Source organism: Arvicola amphibius, chromosome 5 (assembly GCF_903992535.2).
Source record: "Arvicola amphibius chromosome 5, mArvAmp1.2, whole genome shotgun sequence".
Lineage (NCBI taxonomy): Eukaryota > Metazoa > Chordata > Mammalia > Rodentia > Cricetidae > Arvicola > Arvicola amphibius.
Window position 1 is genome coordinate 148,655,187 of NC_052051.1, and position 20,647 is coordinate 148,675,833.

At 46.5% G+C, this 20,647-nt stretch overlaps 1 protein-coding gene across 5 annotated transcripts in view; it reads right to left on the reverse strand.

Annotated features, from left to right (window-relative positions):
• The window catches only part of Ctif (cap binding complex dependent translation initiation factor), a 255,117-nt gene that overhangs the window by 32,936 nt on the left and 201,534 nt on the right, over positions 1 to 20,647 (reverse strand). For all 5 annotated transcript variants that reach the window (XM_038330213.1, XM_038330211.1, XM_038330212.1 and 2 more), the window contains one exon: positions 6,256 to 6,411. In XM_038330213.1, coding sequence (XP_038186141.1) covers positions 6,256 to 6,411 — 156 coding nt within the window. The remainder of the gene's footprint in view (positions 1 to 6,255; positions 6,412 to 20,647) is intronic.

The window sequence follows — 20,647 nt, forward strand, 5'->3', positions numbered from 1 at the left end:
CATGTCTAGGACTATGTTTAATATGAGTAGACAGTGCACATCCTTGTACTCATTCTGATTTTGGATCAGAAGGTTCAGTATTGTGAAAATGTCTACAAGAACCAAAGTACTACAATGGTTCAGTAAAATCCATATAAGAATTATAATCACCCAATTTTGCAGAAATAATACAAAATTTTAAAATTCAACCGGAACCACAAAAAGTCCCAAATAACCAAGGCAATCTCGAGCAGAGAATAGAATTCAAGGGATCATAGTCCCTGATTTCAGAATATATTGCAAAGTCACAGTAACTACAACAGCATGGTACTGGCATAAAAACAGACTTCTAGATTTTTATGGAGCAAAACAGAGAGGCTGGGAATAAAGCTACATATCATCTGATCCTCAACAAAGGGGAAAGACAGTCTCTTGAGTAAGTGGTCCTGGGAAAACCCACATGCAGGAGAATAAAACTGGACCTTATCTTACTATACACAAACAACAATGGACATTAAACACTCAACCACACAAGACTTCGAAATTATAAAACTATTAGAAAACACAGGGAAAAGATGCTTGGCACTGGGCAGTAAGTTTGGGATATACTCCATAAGTACAGGCAATGAAAGCAGAAGCAGCCAAGCAGATTTACATAAAACCAAAACGCTTCTGCAAAGGAAAGGAAAGGACCCACGAGTGAGATTGCAAGACAACCCACAGAACGGGAGGTGATATTATAAACCATACATCAAATAGGGCAGCAATCCCCAAAACAGCTAAGCCAGTGTTTCTCCCATCCAAGTACTAACCAGGCCTGACCTTGCTTAGCTTCCAAGATCAGACGAGATCAGGCGCGTTCAGGATGGCATGGCTGTAGACAAGCCAGTGTTTCTCAATCTTCCTAACGTTGAGACCTTCTAACACACTTCCTTATGTTGTGGTAACCCCAACCATAAAATTATTTTCATGGCTACTTCATAATTGTAATTTTGCTGTTATGAATTGTAATATAAATATCTGTGTTTTCCAATGATCTTAGGCCACCCCAGTGGAAGGGTCATTTGACCCCCAGGTTGAGAACTCCTGATCTAAGGCATTTTAGGATTCAATGGCAGAAAGCCTAGGACCATATCTAGGAAGCAGGCTAAGGCTTTGACTAGACATTTCATTGAAGAAGCCACGCATGAGGAGATGTATGAGGAGATGCTCAACATCATTAATCATTAGGAAAATGCCCATTCACACCACACAGAGCTATCATTTGATACCCAGGTAGCTGTTATCACATGAGACAGCAGTAGCTGGTGAGGCTGCAGCAATGGGAACCCCTGTACAATGAGTGTGGGGATGTAAGACGAGGCTGTGGAAAACTGTACCCAGACTCCTCAGCAGAGGGCAAAGCAGAACCGTTTCCAGGACTTATTCAGATGAGTTGAGATCATCATCTCTAAGCCTGTTGCACACACTCCCATTTTCACTGCAGTACTGGTCACAAGAACCACACTAGGAAAAATAGTTGAGTGGCCATCAGCGCGTGAGTGGGTGGAGGAAACATGGTACATGTGCAGAAGAGAACATTTACCCAGTGTTTAAAAGAGGCAAAGCTCACAATACTAGCAGTGTGGATGAGGCAGAAGGATGTCATTCTAAGTGAAACAAGCCAGCCAAAGCAGCTAACTACTGCATGGTTCACTTTCATTAGGTGCTATGGTTTGGAGGTGGTTTGCCCTCTGAAAGTTTGTATATTGGAAGCTTTGTCCCCAGTGTGGCAGTATTGGGAGTTGGCACAGAACTTTTCAGAAGGGTATGTATAACGAGGAGAAATCAGATCATCGGGAGGAGTGTTACTACCCCTCAAAGTGGGGAATGCTGCGGAGTGAGCTCTCCAGTTGCTCTAAGATAAGCAAAAAAAGCAGGTCTGACCTCTGTTCCTCTCTCTCTCTTCCGACCTTATTCTGTGATCTTTTGCCATGATGCCATCCACCATGATGCGACACAGTTGGCAGAGCTGGTGCCATGGTGTTTGAACTTGTAGCCTCCAAAAACTGTAAGCTAAATAAATCTTCCTCTTTTAAAAATAAAACAGTCAGCATCTGGTATGCCATCCAGAGAAACCACGCTAAGTCCGCAGGTCTCTAAAATAGTCAAATTCATTGAGTCAGAGAATAGAGCGACGGTTTCTAAAGGCTGGAGGAAAGCGAAGTGGGGAGTTACTTGCTCATCAGTGAGTAAAAAAACCAGCAGTTAAGTAGAGAAATGAGTTCTACAGATCTGCTATACAGTGTTGTATGTATAGATAGCACCACAATATTTATACTGAAGACTCTGGTAAGGGGGCAGATCTCTGGTTAAGCGTTACTATTAATGATTCTTTTCTTTGTCTGCGTGTACATCTGTGTGTCATGCACGCATGTGTGTGTGTGTGTGTGCGTGTGTGTGTGTGTGTGTGTTCACATGCATGTAAGTATTCGGAGGCCAGAGGTTGACGCTAGGGTCTTTCTTGATCACTTTCTACTTTATTAACTGAGGCAGGATCTCTTGCTAACCCAGAGCTCGCAGCCTTGGCTAGTCTCGCTAAGCAGCTGGACCCAGGGAATCCCATCTCGGCCTCTCCAGCACTGGGATTACAGTCGGCTACGTCCACTCTGAAACGGGCATGAGGGACCTGAACCCTACTCTTCATTTTCAGGACGAGTGCTTTGCTCACAGAGCCATCTCCCCAGCCCAAGAAAATAAGCCAGAAAGAACACGTTAAGCAAATACAAGGTGTGAGCAGAAGGCAAGAAGACACACATAAGTACACACAGAAGAATGTCTCGGTCCCTTCCTGTTACTTCCTCTCTCTGCTTCCTGGCTGCCACAGGTGAGCAGCTTTCCTTGCCCATGCCCTTTCTCTGTGATGCTTCTGGCTCACCACAGGAGCCAGGTTACCGTGGCCTGAACCTTCTTAAAACCATGGACCAAAATCAACCTTTCTTCCTTTTAAGGTTTTCTCTCAGATCTCAGCAGCAACAAAAAAGTTAAGCTTAAACATTTGGGTAGGAAGGATGGGTGCTACAGCCATCTGCATGGCTCCAAGGGAACGCTTCTACCTTAGCAGTGGCAAATTTGGCTTTAGAAACCTCCTTGGTCTGGCTCCCCATGCTGGGGCCGCTACTTGAGCTTGGATGTGGGGGTGTGTAAGGAAGCAGGTTAGGTGGCAGCTGACTTCAGAATCCACCTCTTCAAAGGTTCATCTTTTCTTAAGGCCGCATCCGGGGGCACTTTCTTGGAAAGATCCTTCGATGAAGAGTTCAGGATCTCCAGATCAACCCTGGGCATAGCCTGACTGTGTGTCTCTGAGCAGAGACTCTTATTCTGTTCAAGATCTGGCATAGGCTTAGCTCCCGAGCTTGGAGGACACAGCTCTTCTTCTAGGATCACCTATGCTCTGTCCTAGCTACCCCAGTGCACTCAGCTCTCTCTGCCTGCCCAGCTACTCTCTCTAACACTTGCTAGAAAAATAGAGCCTTCGGGTTTGAATCTGAATTGTGGCCCATAGGCTGTTTCGAGAAAGTTTAGCCCTGGGCTGTAGTGCTATTTGGGAGAAAGGCCTGGAAACTCTGGGGGATAGGGCTGGCTGGAAGAAGCTCCGTACTGAGGGTGGATGTGTGGTAAAGGGAGTATGCCCTGCAGTGGTACATTATCCTCCATCACTTCTGGTCCCGCTCTCTGCTTCCTGTTCTCCGCCATACGCTCCAGCCACCATCATGTTCTGCTTAGGCGTGTAACCACGGACATGACCCTGGAACCCATGAGCAAAACCAAATTTTTCCTTCCTTAATTGTTTTCTGTCGGGCATTCCCTCTATCAATAGCCGTGCAGGAGAAGCTAAGGGCAACTGTGGCGTTGGCAAGAGCCTTTCTGTAGTTGAGAAAGCCCAGAGCAGGCGATCTCTTTCCCAGGAGGGTACAGTTCAAAAACCAGGTGAAAGTGAATGCAGGCAGTAGGTAGCTTGACCCCAGCGGGTGTCGGGGGGTGGGGGCAGGGGGCTCTGATTTCCCCTCTCACAAAATGCTGAAAGGCATAGATGGTTTTACTGTGCAAGATCCCTGTGGTGAACACAATGCGATTTTCCGTGTCTGTCAAGACGTTCCCCCAAAGTTCGATTCATGGAACAAGAGTGCATTAGGAAGGGCCTCACTGCTCCTTGTCTCTGCAGACCTCGGGGCACCTCCGGAACTCACACCACAAAGTTTGCACTACCTTAGGTGGTGTGAAAAATCTCCCAGCAGCCAGGCCAGCACTCCCTACAGGCCTGTTTCCTGCTGGGGGAGCAGGTGACAACACCAGGGGGAGGGGCCCAGACCGTGCGGAAAGAATTGGGCAATTCAGGTCACTGCCCTAGAACAGCAGCGCTCCTTATCTTGAGATGGCTCATGGGGGCGCACGGCCACGTTCCCAACAGGCACTCCAGCCCCCTGCCTCTGAGAAGGTCGTCTCACACTTGCTCCAAAGGACACAAAAGGCCAGGCTGCTGGTCCTCCTGGCACTACACATTGAGCCCGGTTGAACCGGGGCCCTGAAGAGTAAAATCAAGTCATCAGGAGAGGCCATGCAGGGAATGAGTGGGGCATCTCCGAAGTGTAGCATATTCATAAAGAAACAGAGACTGCCAACACGGGGTGGCTCAGGGCTGCGGGTTTAAAGGTGACCCAAGGGTGATGTGTACTGGGCTTTGGCTGGAATGGGCATACCCTTGTCCTATAAAGGAGTGCTCCCCGAACACAAGCACAGCCTCCTTCTGCTCAGTTTGCTTATTATAGTTTATTCGAAAACACAAGCATGCCTCTCAACTCTGCTCTTTTCCTCTCCGTGACTTTTCTCTGCAGCTTTTCCCAGGAGATGCTCAGAAGAACCTGCCCACACTGCTGTCATCTCTGCTGGAGGCCCATGGTCCCCCCCCCTCCACCCCTTCTTGCCACTTCTCTGCTCAGGCCCTCTGGTTCTCCAGACACTATCATTCCCTGTGTTAGCAGCAAAGGGCTGCTACGGCAGGAGAGGGCAGGGATGGATGGAGCCAGGGCTGGTACCTACTGAAAGATGCTGGGACGCTTTGTATTTACTCTTCTGGAACTTTCTGGAAACATCACCTCCCAACTTGCCTTCTCCCCCGCCCGCCCCCAGTCACTCTTCTTCTACCTCCCTTATGACCCCATCTCACTCCCCCACTCCCATCTGCACCCTCTTCCTGGTGATACCACCCATTTCCAGCCCAACAGAAATAGTTTCCATACTTTCCATGGGACCTCTTATAGGGCTTCTGATCCTTCCGCGCACCGTCCTCAGGACAGCCTTTGAGGAGACTCAACAAGTAACCCACATAGATGTTCTGAGACCTATTTTCCTGGCTCTCATTCCCATAAGGACTCTCTTTCTTATTCACACCCCAGTGAATGTGGCCATGATGGTTAGCGGGAGTCTCACACACCCCCCCTCCCAGCTCACATCAGCCAATCTGATGGCTACCACTCTTAAGGCTACTAGAGTCCCATCCTCAGCTTGCTCCCTCCTAGTGAGAGGTGGGCTGTTTCCCCACCACCTAGCTTCCCGCTGGCCCTCCCAGTGTCCATTTCTGTCTTTTATTTTTACCCTCCCCCCAACAGCCACACGACCTTATAAAGTGAGCTTTTGTATCTGGGAGAGCAAGCAACCCCAAACTTCCTTCTCCAAAGTCTCTTGTCTTCTCTTATCATTTTAAAAGTTTTATTTTTATATGCACGTATGAGTTTATGTGCACACATGTGGGCAACGCCCACAGAGGCCAGGAGAGGGCATTGATTTCCTGGACTTGGAGTTACGGATGGTTATAAACTGCCTCACATGGTGCTTGGACCTGAACCTGCGTCTTCTAAATGAACAGTGAGTACGCTTAGCCTCTGATCCATCTTAAAAAGTATTTACTACTTTTTAAGAGTAACTTTAGAAGCAAAACATTAAAAAAAAAATCAGTGATAACCAACTCAGTCTAAAGATCCATTCATTGATAGGCCACCCTAAACCTCTTCTACTAAATGCTGGATTAGGAATTACTGAAGTCTTAAGTTAAACTTATTTCTTTATGCATGAAGGGGAACCATGGGGGAATCACCTCTCTCCTTTTCAAGGGATTCATTCTTTTATATGTAGTTCAACTTCATTGCTTTCTTGTGTTTTTCTCAAGCATATCTGGGCAGAGCCAGCAGTAATAGCAGGTGGGCAGGGCAGTAGGGAGGCCAAGGCCTCTGCTCTTACCTCCCTGAGGCACGTGTAGATGGGGCACACCAGCACTCGGAAGGGCTCGCCAGTGCTGCTCCGCATGGTGCCGAACACCTCACATAGGAAGGTGATGAAGCCCAGCCAGCGCTCCACATCCTGTTGCTGCAGCTCCTCACGCACAGTGAAGTCCTTCTGCAGAGGCACAAGAGACCACATCAGCCTCAGCAGGGCTGGGAGGGGCCCAGGCAACACCAGCTGTCCCCCAGCACCTACAGTCTACAGGCTGATTCTGTGTTTCCATGAGGACAAAGCTACCTTGCCTTGTATCCACGACACCACTTGCGGTTACCTGAATCAGGGGCACAGTTTTTCTTCCTCTGAGTGTTGCTTAGTCATGGTTACCTTCCTCCTTCACAGATATCCCTCAGCCTTGTCTGGAAGATCCCAAGACTATGGACTGGGAATGTGGAGGTGGTTGAAGTGTGTGTATGGTGGGAAGAAGTAGGGAATGACACCATTCTTGGATTCATTACCTCCCAGTTCAATCTGTTTTCATCTCCTCTGACTCTCCAATCATCCTAGCAGGGAGTTATGGAGAACACTGTTGCCTCACAGAGCAGCAGTCCACCGTTGAGGCCCATTTTAGGCCCTGTGCTAGGCTCAAAGTGGAAGAACAACCCTTCCCACTAGTAGCTTAGCAGATAATAGGAAAATGTTATTTTATTATTATGTTATGTGTGTGCATGATATGTATATGTGGGTGTGTGTGCCACAGGGGGGAGATCAGAGGACAACTCTATGGAGTCGGCTCTCTTCTACTTTACATGGTTTTAGGGGATCAAATTCAGGTCACCAGCCTTTCATGCAAATGTTGAGCCACCTTGCCCACCCAATAGGAGAATCGAAGGTCCTCATTCACTCATCCACCTGTCCACCCACCCACCCATCCATTCACCTGCCCCCCCATCTATTCATCCACCCACCCACCCACCTGCCCACCTACTCATCCTTCTATTCACCTACCCACCCACCCACCCATCCATCCATCCATCCATCCATCCATCCATCCATCCATCCATCCATCCTTCTCTTAAGAATATTATTGTGCTACATGCCGGGCAATATACAAAGGGCTAGGGTAAAGCAAGTTCACCCTGGGTTACTGACATAAAATAGATAGGTTAATTGCCATGAGAAGATTCTGGAAAAGTGATTTTAGGAGCTCAGAAGTAGGAACATTCTCAACTGGAAATCAGAGCCTAGATGAAGGCTAGGATTCTGAAATGCAGACTGCCTAGGGCAGTCAGATGATGGAATGGAACCAGAAGGAGAGCAAACTGCCAAGAGCCAGGGAGGGAGGCACAGGGAGTCGGTGGGGAGTTTCAGCTTTGTAAGGTGAAAAAGTCTTAAGAGATTTCTTGTACAACAGTGTGTACTTAACATTTTACACTGGGACGTGGTACACTTAAGATGGTTGAAAATTGTATCATTTTATTAGAAGTAAAAAGTTAAAACTTTCTTGAATGGATGTTTCAGCCAATGACATACACGCCTCAGTTCTGAGGGAATCGTGGTACAGAACAGGAAGGGGAAACTGAAATTGAAACCAGGCGGACTTTATGAAGAAGTTAAGTCAAAAATAAGTCAGTAAAAGGTTGTTTTTTAAGAGTGAATCAAAAGCCAGGAAGGATTTTTGGAAGAGAAGATATTTAACTTTTACTTTTTAAAATTAATTTTGGCTCAATTATAATTTTTAAATGCAACCTAAATGATACTGTTACAGTAGTAGTTAACTAATAATGCAAAATGAAATTACTAAAGGCTGGTTAGACTGCGAGGACAGAAGACTGAAAACCAAACATCACTTCCTAACTTATACTGCGAAGATGTTTATGTCATTGCTTTTTCCCTCAGCTTGACTATCGGGGAAATATCAGGAAAAGTATGCCCTGAAGAATACTCAAATTGGGTACTCAACTGAGGCTCCTTCCTCTCCGATGACTCCAGCTTGTGGCACGTTGACACACAAAGCCAGCCAGGACAACAGACCTTTGTCAACTCGACACACAAACGCATCACGAATGCTAAGTCACACCCTTCCTTTCTCATTCATCTCTAAGATCTCACATGAAGAACATAAATAACTTTAAAATCCTACAGTCTTTACAAATTCAAACACATTAAAATCTTATTAACCAATTTCTTTTAAAACCCTAAGTCCCTTCAACTGTGGGCCCAGTGAAATATGTTCTTACTTCGAAAGGGAAAAATCAGCCCAGTCACAACCAAGGCAAAACAATTCCAACAGTCCAGTGGCTGGGATCCACTCATGATTTTCTAGACTCTTCCAAAGGCTTGGGTCACTTCTCTGGCTCCACCCTCTGCAGCACACACGGCTTGTCTTCTAGGCTCCGGCTGGCTGCACTCCATTGCTATTTTTTTTAAATTTATTTATGTATTATGTACACAATATTCTGTTTTGCATGTATGCCTGCAGGCCAGAAGAGGGCACCAGACCTCATTACAGATGGTTGTGAGCTACCATGTGGTTGCTGGGAATTGAACTCAGGACCTTTGGAAGAGCAGGCAATGCTCTTAACCACTGAGCCATCTCTCCAGCCCCCATTGCTATTGTTTTAGGTGGTTATCCCATGCTACTGACATTCCCAAAATACTGGGGTCCCTTGCTGCAACTGGGGGGCACTTTCACCAATAGCCTCTCATAGGCTCTTCTCATGGTGCTAACCTTCAATCTCTTTTCATGATCCCTTCAGTCCTGGGCCTTCAACTACCACTGGGGTTACACCTTCACCAATGGCCTTTTCTGGCCTCTTTCATACTGTCAAGCCTCAATTGCCTTCAAAACCAGTACCACCTGGGTGATGCTTACACATTACCAGGTCTGCCTGCCAGCACGAGGTACAACCTTGGCTGCCTCTGGCACACAGCTTCCCTGGGTTCCCAGGAAACACTTCTCAGAATATTTCACCCCAGTGATACTGGTCTCTTCTTAATTACTGCTAATTTCTTAGCTCTAGCCGGCTAGTATCAAGTATCCCAGCAAAGCAAGATTTGCTTTGGCAGTTCTGGCATTTTTTAATTAATTAACTAACTAATTAATTTATTTATTTATTATGTATACAATATTCCGTCTGTGTGTATGTTTGCAGGCCAGAAGAGGGTACCAGAACTCATTACAGATGGCTGTGAATGTGGTTGCTGGGAATTGAACTCAGGACCTGTGGAAGAGCAGGCAATGCTCTTAACCACTGAGCCATCTCTCCAGCCCCCTGGCATCTTGTTAACCACTGCTGATTCTTCAGCTGCAGCTAATCAGAACCACAGAATCTTAATTCAAAATTACAAAATGGCCCTGGTAGAGCCTTTAAACTTCCCTCTGAGACTTCACAAGCCAGGCCTCCGTCCTCTGCAATGCTCTCAGCTTCTTATCTTCCAGGCTCCACAGAACACCCCACAGAGCACTTAGCTCAAAGGCTCTTCTGGCCAAAGTTTCAAAGTCCTTCCACAATCCTCCCCAAAACATGGTCAGGTCTGTCACAGCAACACCCAGGACACAGGTACCAATTGTCTTAGTTAGGGTTGTATTGTTGCAATAAAACACCATGAGCAAAAGGCAAGTTGGGAGGAAAGGATTTATTAGGCTTACACTTAAGCATTGCTGTGGTCATCACTGAAGAAGTAAGGACTGGAACTCAAACAGGGCAGGATCCTGGAGGCAGGAGCTGATGCAGAGGCCGATGGAGGGGAGCTGCTTACTGGCTTGCTCCCCATGGCTCGCTCAGCCACCTTTCTCATAGAACCCAGGACCACCAACCCAGCGATGGCACCACTGACCATGGGCTAGGTCTTCCCCCATTGATCACTAAATAAGCAAAGTCTTACAGCTGGATCTCATGGATGCATTTCCTCAGCTGAGGCTCCTTCCTCTGATGACTCTAGCTTGTGTCAAGTTGACACACAAAACCAGCCTGTACAACTCTCACCTTCACGGGCACCTTCACCCACGTGTATATACCCACACTTATGCAAATGCACATAAAATTTAAAAAAAGGTTGAGGATATGCTGAAGATTTGAATATACTAGGTTAAGTAGAACATATAATTACATTTGAAATTATGTGAGTGGGTTGCATTGTATTTCTAGCAGTGTTATCCAAAATCTCAACTGAAAAAAAAAAATCAGAAAACCATCACCAGTTAAAAAAAATACAGGAAAGAACACAACATAGATAAAACTGGAAATTAACTAGAAGATAAGAAAGGAAAGTGCATACAAAAGCAAGAAGGAAAAATTAGGAAAAATTTCAATACGAAAACAAATATGGAAGTGGTAAGGCGTAACAAAAATCATGATTATGTTGAGTTGACAAACACAGTGAAGAGTGCTTCAGAAAAACAAATATCAGTGAAGCTTGCTGAAAAGGAAAAGAGATCAAAACTAGAAGAGATTAAAGACACGAGCTAAATGAAGTTATGAAAGAATTACCTTTACAGAGAGGTCTCTAAAGTCATGGCTCTTTAATAGGTAAATTCTTCCATTGAGATAATTGTCATTTGGAAATGGACCCAAAACACAGGAGAAAATGAGCTTGCCAGCCCAATCACCAACAACAAAATCTCCCAGTAAGTTAAAAAGAAAGAAGCGCATCTGCTGACCTCTCTAATGTGAATGGATGGGGAAGTCCTAAATGAAATGCCAGCAAATAGATCCATTATAACCAAGTAGACGTTCGTCCCAGGAAGACTGTAATGATTTAGCATCAGGAAATAATCTATAAATGCAATCTATTACATCAAGGGCTCAGACTGAAAAAGAGCAGCAATGCCCATGGGTAGAAGGGAGAGAGAAAATTATTAGATTATATGTATGAAAAACCCATGAGAACCCTCTAATAAAGATTAATCAGAGTTTAGTAACTAATTAATGAGTATTTAGATATTAAATTAATATATAAAAGTCAACAGCTTGCTTTCATGACACAATTTACCAATGAGATGTTTTAATGATGAGAAGCTAATTTATTAAATCCTAACACGAACTTTTGTGTGTGTGGCAAGGGTACTGGATGTAGAGACTTGAAAAAAAAAAATGACCTGAAAAGTAATTTGAAGGAATCAGGGAAAAGTCACTACAACAAAATTGGAAAGGGTTGTATTACTTTTAATTTATTCCAAAGGTTTAATAATTAAAAGGCCATGGGACTGGCGGAGCACGGACAGCTAGATCAGATAACACAGAAACAAATTTGGCATCCACAAGGGTTTATCGTATGATCCCCTGGGGGCCACGAATCAGAGGCGGACGATGCAGCGTTCACTTGAGCAACACTGCAGCCACAGCTGCCTAAAATCAGGGAGGAAGGGATCTACACTGTCAGCTCATCCCAGGCCCTAAGAATAAAGAGGTGAGATAAAGAGGCAATTAAGAAGAATAAAAACCCAAAGGTGCAATGGAATGAAGTCACACTTCTGGGTGGAGAAAGGCGGGTTTAGAGCGAGGTAGCAGAGTTTGCTCCAGAACTCTTAGGAGGCTCCGGGGCTGGGGGTGGGGCGCAATAGGCCTTCAGGAAATAGGACAGAGGGTAATAACTGCTTTAATGTACAACAGCGGTTATCACCCTACGGGTCGCATGTCAGATATTCCACATCTCAGATATTTACATCACAGTTCATCACAGTAGCAAATTACAGTTATGAAGCAGCCACAAAAACTATTTCATGGTTGGGGTAACTACAACATAAGGAATTGTATTAAAGGGCCACAGCATTGGGAAGGCCGAGAATCACTGAGATATGTATATATATATATATATATATATATATATATATATATATATACATCTATACATATGCGCGCGCACACACACACACACACACACACACACACACACACACACACACACGAGAGCTTTAAGCTTGTAATGGCACTAAGCCCATCACAGACAAATACAGAGGACATTAAAGGGGTGACTTACTGGTCAAAACAAAAATTGCCATCAAACACGTAGAAATGGCTGTGCATAGTGGCTCATTCCTATATGCCTATAATTCCAGCAATTCTGAGGCAGAGGATTCACAGAAAGTTTTAGATCAGCCTGGGGTACACAGTGAGATCCCGCCTCAAGAAAACCCCCCAAAGTGCACACACTTAATTCCAGTTGCAGATAAAGGAACGAAAATACATGTTTACCCATCTGCTATATCAGCAAAAATTTAAAGACGGCAACCATCAATGCTCATAAGGATTCGAGCGATAGGCATTCTTTTTGTTTTATTTAATTTTATTTATTTATCTTTGTTGAGGCAGGGTTTCTCTGTGTGACCCTGGTTTGTGTGTCTAACTCTGTAGACCAGGCTGACCTTGAACTCAGACAATTGCCTGCCTCTGCCTCCTGGGTGCTGGGATTAAAGGAGCTCAGCCGGAGACAAGCATTCTTACATATGGGCATTATACATTTTTCCTAAGAAGCCTCAATCAAGCCTTCAGAGTCATCTGGCAATTGCACCTCTGGGTTACTATGATAAAGAAAAATGACAACAGGAAAGATCCTCTTTATGGGCCAGCTAGGGGGTCAGGGAGTAAAGGAGCTTTCCTACAAGTCTGACTGTCTGCATTCAAGCCCTGGGGTCCACACGGTACGAGAGCACTGTTTCCTACACGCTGACCTCTGACCTTTGCATACAAGCTAGGACATGCACATGCACGCATAAACACACACAGACTAAATACAATAAATGTAAGTGCTATCTTGAAGCAAGTTTAATATACATAAAAATCCAAGAGTCTAACCATCCAACAAGGCAATGGTTAAGTCAGAGATGACCCATGCACACTGACACTTGCTTATTGGCCAGACGTGGTGACACACGCCTTTGATCCCAGCACTTAGGATCAGAGGCAGGTTGATCTCTGTGAGTTTGAGGCCAAAGTAGTCTACACACTGAGTGAGCTCCAGGACAGCCATGTTTACAGAGACCCTGTCTCAAAACAAACAAACAAAAACCCAAAACAACCCCCCTGCCAAAAAAACTTGTGAAAAATTTACAAAAGCATGGAAAAATGTTTATCTAATGCTAAATGAAAACAGCAAATCTCAACTGTGTGTGTGACATAATTTCATCCACGGATACCGTTTTTAAAAGAACGGTCCAGAATGTTTAATATGGGTGCTTCCAGATGAGAATGTGGATGGCTTTTCTTCTTTCTTTTATTTTACATTTTTTTTTCTAAATTTCTCTCCATAACCAGGAAAACTGGTACTGACTGTAACAGTGGCTTTCCTTGCTCCCTCCCACCCCTACCCTCTCTCTTCTTCTTAAAGTAGGACAGTGGAAGTCTTGGGGTGATGGCAGCTGGCGCTGACTTCCACCAGGCGGGGTGTGAATAAGCCTCACCTAGAGGCCGGAGCCTAGCCTGTGTCTCCTCCTGACGCGTGTTAGAGGTTGCCAGCTTCCCTCCACACAAAGAGCCCCTTTCTGCCAGCTGAAACTGGCCTGTCCTTGGTTCTTGACTCTGCCCCCAACCTCAGCCTCCTGCATCCAAGAGCAGCAAGGGGCCTCAGCTCAGGGGCAGTCATTTCAAAGTCTGCTGTTTGGCTCTAGGTTCTCATCTGACGGGCAGGCTCCCTCCCAGTAACCCCTGGTGTCTTTCCCTAAACTTTAAGGCTACCATTTAAGCCCGGTTTCCTGCCTAAAACTATTTATTGACGTACTGCTATTTCCTGCACCAGCCACATCAATAAGCCCTGAAAGCCATTCAGTGTCTCAGGTTTCTCAAGGCATTCTGGGAAATTCTTCCCACTCTGGATAACCACACGAACTCTGGTGTGGTAGAATTCTGTGGCCAAGCCAAAAACAGCTGTGTACAGGCAGAAGGGGAAAAACACAGCTCCCCTACCCCCTCGACCCCTGTGGGCAGGCCAGCCGCAGCGGGGAGATGCTGCTGGGAGAGGCCTGGCACAAGAACCACGGCGTATTTTTGCACTTCCTGGGATTGACTGGCAGTCCTGCACCCTGCACACTCACCACCATCCTGGTCTCACTTTTTTTTTTAACGTGACCAAGGGAGATCTGCCCATCCGAACTGGACTTGCCCAGTGGCTACTGTGTTTCAGTTCACAGAGGTACTACAACATCATCCCTACACCCCACTTCAGGGAGAGTGCGTGGGGTGGGAGAACGTGGTCTCTTAGTAACTGTTGGAAGGAAGTTTTGGGTTTTTTTTTTCCCCTTGTGAGGTTGGGATGGATGTGGGGGAGGTAGGTAATGGGGAGTTGTGTGTGTTGGGGTGGGGTGGGGGGCACCTAGAGGCTGCCAGCATCAATAACTCTGCCATTCTCCTGCATAACTGGTGGAGGCTAAAATGAATTATTTGATAGATTTTTTTCTATTGGAAAGAATAAAGACATTTAAGTCAAATTCAGTTTTTGTTGTTGTTGTGTTTTTTATAACCTGGCTCCAACTCTTTCTCTTCCTCCAGAATTCTGCTCCAAAGTCTCCTCAGAGAGGCTCCCTCTGACTACGGGCCTATAGGAGTAGCTGCCCTGCTTCTCCCTAGCTCCCCCTGGCTGTTGTCGTCAGACACGGGGCCTGAACATGTTGCTGACCTGATGACTCTTAGTAGTCAGTTATTTTCCCACTCTGGAGAGTGTGATTAGCTAACTTAGTCAGATAACTCACAGGGAGTGATCCATGCCATGCCTCTAGGATGGTGCCTGGCTCATGGAAGGTGTTCAGTCATTAGTGGGGAACCCAACAGATCACTGCTCTGTGATAGGTGACCAGATGCCTCTTCTGTGAGACTCCCAGGCTGCTGCTGCTTCTCCTTCTCCCCCCTCTTTTCTTTTTCCTTCTTCTTCTTCTTCTTCTTCTTTTTTTTTTTTTTTGAGACAGGGTTTCTCTGTGTAGCTCTGTGTAGTCCTGGAACTCGCTCTGTAGACCAGGCTAGCTTTGAACTCACAGAGATCTACCTGCCTCAGCATCCAAAGTTATGGGATTAAAGGTGTGTGCTACCTCTGCCCGGCTGTTCTTTTTCATGATGCTCTTCTTTCTCACTCAAGATTCGAGAGTAGAGAGGTAGGACGTTTGCCCAGCTCACCTTTCCTTTTCTTTGTGGCTATTATCCTTTCATTTCTTGTCACCATCTCTATGGCAGCTTGCACCAGGGCCGACTCACAGTTTATTTCACTTTTGTGGGTCTTTTACCATGGTGTGAGCCCAAAGGAGGACAGATCCCCTCTCTCCTAATAGCCAATTCCTAAACCCTGGAGTGGGTTGCAAATGGCCTTGCTTGCCACATGGCCCTCCTTCAGACCAATCACTGTTGTGCATATGGAGCCACTGATTGGTTAGTCCTAGGTCATACAGCCTTTTAGGGCAGGGGACAAAAGTGTCCTATGACTTAAGTCATATAGCCTTTTTTATGTAGGTCTACAGGGTGCCGACTCCTGGACAAAAGACAGACAATAATGCCACTGCATACACAGACATCCATCACATAGCTGTCACGTATGCCTCAAACTCTACTGAACATCATCTCAAAACCTTCATGTGCTGGTGCAACTGTGCGAAAGAGAATGACATTAAGGATAACTTGAATTCGTTCTAATAAACAGACACAAAAACCACGGCCCAGATGCTCCTTTAACTACTGGAAACATTCTCTGTGACCGATGGCTCCTGGTACTAGGATTGTGACTACTTTCTCCTCAGCACTTGCCTCCAGGGCAAGGGCATACACTGGGGCTGGGAACCGCCATCAGCCACTTCCAGATGAATCTAGATCATTCTAGAGACATTTCCAACTGTCCTGGGCTGTGAGGGCCCGGACTATTTCAGTTGGTGAAATCAGGTCAGGTAGGCTGGGCTCGGCTTATGGCAGCAGGGCGGGGGAGTGGTGCTGGGGTGCAAGAGCGGGAGGAGAAGCCGAGAAGCGGGGCTGATTCAGTGGGAATTCTGTCTCACACTTACGCAGGCGTGAAGCCTCACTCTCAGGCAAGGGGAGCCAGCACCTGCTGTGGTTGTGGCCTTGAGAAGCCCTCAGCAGGGCTGGAAGCTCAACAGGAAGAGGGGTGAGCTGTCTGAATACCAGGGTATATGCTCAGCTAAGGAGACACCTGCCTTGGCTCCAGGGAAGAAAGACATAGGGGCAGGCTGCCAACCCAGGGCATATAGGACTGAAGTCCACAGACCAGGGGGCACCTGTCTCATTGCCAGTCCAAGGTGGATGTGACTGTCCTACTGTGTGCACTTTTTTGTTTTCGAGACAGGGTTTCTCTGTGTAGCCCTGACTGTCCTAGAACTCACTCTGTGGACCTGGCTGGCCTCAGACTCAGAGGTTTGCCTGCCTCTGCCTCCCAAATGCTAGGATTAAAGGCATGTACCATCACTGCCTGGCTCTGTGGTCATTCTTATGGTACCCTTCCCATGCATAGCTGGCTCTACCACTTGGCATCTCCTGGGGCTGGGGTGCAGATACCTGGGTCTGGCCACTGTCTGAGATTGGCAGGATGGAAGTCTGGATCTGCTTTCTAAGCCTCGCTCTTTCTAGTCCTAGAGGACAACTTTGAAACAGGCTTTGCATCAACATGGTGGTAATCTACCCTCATCCTGCTCTGCCTTCCAGGTTCCCATGAAGAAAGGGCTGAGTTGCTGTTTCTAGAATCGGGATTTCCTCCCTCTTGGGCTCTCATCTTGCTAGGAGAATAGCCAACAGCCTAGGGACGGTGTTTATTGGGGCCTAGGCTAAATAGGTGAGAATTAACCTTCCTGCCAAATTCTCTGTGGGGATGTGAGGTATGTGCGTGTGTGCGTGCGTGCGTGTGTGTGTGTGTGTGTGTGTGTGTGTGCGTGTTTGTGTGGTCAGTCTGAGGAGCAAGCCAATTGCAAAATAAAGACAAAGCTAGCCGATTGCTATCTGTATTTCTGCATCTTCATCTATATGACAGGAAGCTTGTATCCAAAGACAGAGGGGCACTGGACTGATGGGACAGCCTCTCTGAAAACAAAGTTGTGACAATATCCATATTTTATAACATGAGAAACTGACTCAGGCAGCAACCAAATGTGGACAGAGTTTTCTGTATGAGACATTTTGAGTTGGGTAGGAATTCAGCTTCTCTGACTCCCTTAGACCTTTCTCTCAGAGTTCAACCTGCACCAGGTTTTATTCAAGGGCTGGATCTCCAACCCCAGGTAGAGATGTTACCTGGGGATCTGCTGCTATACTAGGCCACAGATCATGCCCTGAAAGCCACTGGCAACTGAAGGACTTCAGAAATCCTTTCAGTGCAGCCCAATTACTGCTGAAATTGTCCAGAAGGCTAGGGGTAAAAATAGATGATTATACAGGCGTTATTAAACTATTTATAGAATTTGAGAAAACCCCTTGTAATGCTCGTGAAAAGATTTGGCGTATACTGGGGATTCCAGAATGACTCAGTCTTTAGTCCAAATCCACCCGTGACATTAAAGTCTACCGCAAATGAAGTCTTCAAAAGTCAAGCTCACAGTTACAAGGCATTATCCCTTGATGAAGATCCAAAGGAAGTGTACACATCTTTGTACCAAGCCGTATCCCAGAACGTTTCCCGGGCAACAGTTAAGCAACAGGCATGGGTGAGGCGCACAGAGGAACAGCTGGGGGAGAAGAAAGAGGGATACAAAGTCTAGCAGGCCAACATTTGCATCTGTGATGTTGCTTTGCGCCTGTGGATGTTGATCGTGTCTCAGGAGGCTAGGGACATGGAAACCATTGGTGTGTGGGTACATCCCTTGAAGACACATGTGACCATGCTTGTGCTGGTTCCACATGAGCGGTCTTCTACTGCTACAGGCAATGTGTTTGTGTGCTCCTACTCAATTGAACTTGGTAATGTTTTGCCCTGTGTAGTCTGGCAGGGTTGGAGTAGACATAAGAGAGTGTTCAGGCCAGTTGATGAGGTATGAGTTCTAGCCTGAAAACCAGATAGACTTTCATGTGATTCCTTAGGAATCACATGATATGTAAGGGTAGTTGGTGGGTAGAATCAAAATTCCCAGTTTCCAGACTCCCAGATCCCAGAGACTGGAGGATCTGTTTCATAGGGCTGAGCATACACCCTATACCAAGTTTGGAAAATAAATACTACTGGTGGGGAAAAAAAAAAAGCAAGCAAACCACTGGTGTGTCAAAATGCATATACTAGAGTCTGAAAGCCGAGAGGGCCTGGAAGAGACTCCTCCCTGTCTCCAGGAGTCTTTGAACAGAGTCTCCCAGGCCTTGTGTGAAAAAACAGGATGTTGTGTAAGAGTGTCCCCAGCTATGGAAACATTTCATCCTTCAGGGAAGCCCCTTAAACAGGAAGCTTAATAACTCAGAGGGGCTTCAGGAAGTCCCTGAATCTGACCAGATTAGATCCAGTAGGCACTTCCCTGCCACAGTAAGCACCCAAAGCCAAGAGTCCCTCTGAGACTGGGAACAGAGTTGCAAAGACTCTGAGACCAGAACAGCTGCCCTGAAGGAGCAGAGAGCAGCTGAGCCACCTGGACAGGACACTTTCCAACCTGTGGAGCTGCCTGTGGGCTGTGTAGTGTGCTCCAGGTTACCAGCTTCGAGAGCTGTCACCCATGCTGGGGTGGGCTTCAGCGATACTGCTGTCTTTGTTATTTCTGCTCCTGTAAGTGACCCCAATAAACTGATTCACCATTGATTTACCAAGTTGGACTTTGGTGGTATCTGTACTTCAGTCTGTCATGCACTTCCCATCTGGGGTGAGTAGACATGGGTGTTGTGTCTCCTCAGGAAACTTCTGTCACACGACAGAGCAACAGAGGCAGACATAGAGAGGTAGACAATCACTAGGCCAGGTATGACAGGAACTGTTGTTAGGTCTGCAGAGAGTCAGACTAGCACATGGTTGTTGATACTGGGGACTTAGGGTACAGAGTCAGCTAGAAATAGGGGTGGGTTAGCGTTAGTTTCCGTGTGCATCCTCTATCTCCTTGGCCAACCTTGAAGCCTTTTGGGTGTCCTATTCCTCCTTGCCCCTCTCACGGATCTAGCAGAGCAGAGCCAGGATGGTGGAGACCTTTAAGATAATTCTGATGATGGGCGTGCTAACAGAAATAATGGGAAAGTGGACCTGCTGCTGTGCACTCTGGGTGCTGGGGACTTTCTCCTTTAGCCCATGAGACACTGACTCCATGTTGTCTTTGGCCACTGTCTTTTCCTTTCACAGCCGCCAGCTTCTCTAAGCAGGGCCTTTACTCTTGTTACTGCCTATTCTTTGGCACTGTCCAGGGCCCAGTATGAAGCTACATGTGTGTTTTATAGGCTCAGTGCCTGCCTCCTTCATGGGACCTGCAGACTCCAGGGAATCCGATCACTGTGTTAGGCGCCAACATCCATCTAATGTGTAGAACACAGACCCTCAGCAAGCGTTGTTGCAATAACTAGAGAGTGAATGCGTGGTGCCATACCGATAGCAGTCCCATGAAGGGACAAGGGGGAGGTCGTTTTCTAGTCCCTGTACTATACGATAGCTTTCTTGCTTAGCTTTGGTAAAAACATCAGAGAAGGCAGGAAAAAAAAAACTAGCTGATTTTGGCTTTGAGCCATTAAAGATTTGGTTTTGTGTGTGTACGCGCGCGTGAGCACACGCCTTGGTGTTTACCTTCATATTTGTCTGTGTGAGGGTGACAGATCCCTTGGAACTGGAGTTACAGACAGTTGTGAACTGCCATGTAGGTGTTGGGAATTGAACCCAGGTCCTCTGGAAGAGCAGCCAGTGCTCTTAACAGCTGAGCCATCTCTCCAGCCCAAGAAAAACTTCTTAAAAAAAAGGTGGCTGCTGGAGTCGGAAATTTGTTCCCGGCTTCTTCAGGTTTCTACTTAGAGTAGCGAATATGGAAGAGAGGCCCCACTGAGTACCCGTATGGAGACCTAAGCAAGATGAAGGAGGCTCAAAGATCAGAAAGGGGGTGTTGTCCTCACTAAAAGATGTTTCAGTGAAGGGATCAACAAACATCTTGGGGTACTGTGATCTTTGAGCAAATAATTCCCCTCGCCGGGTCTCAGTTCAGTTATCCACAAGATGGAGCTGATGGTGTGTATCCCATCGGACCCACAATTGGTTGTGAAGACTGAATGAGGCAGCAGATATCAAATCATATTGGGAGAAGAAAAATGCTCAGCAAAGCTAGGTGTTCATCTTTATGGCCAGAGATCATACCTCGCTCACCAGATTCTCAAATCCCAGCTTGGCTTGGCCTTTCGTGAGGTTCATAGCTTAGCAGACACAGTGAAACAGACACGTGACTCCATGCTGCACGCTGGCACCATTTCCTCTCTCTGCCTGCCCAACCAGGGTGCCTCCTGTCAGGACACACGCTGAGGGGTGGGAGGCTCCATCTGCCTCCTTCCCAGCA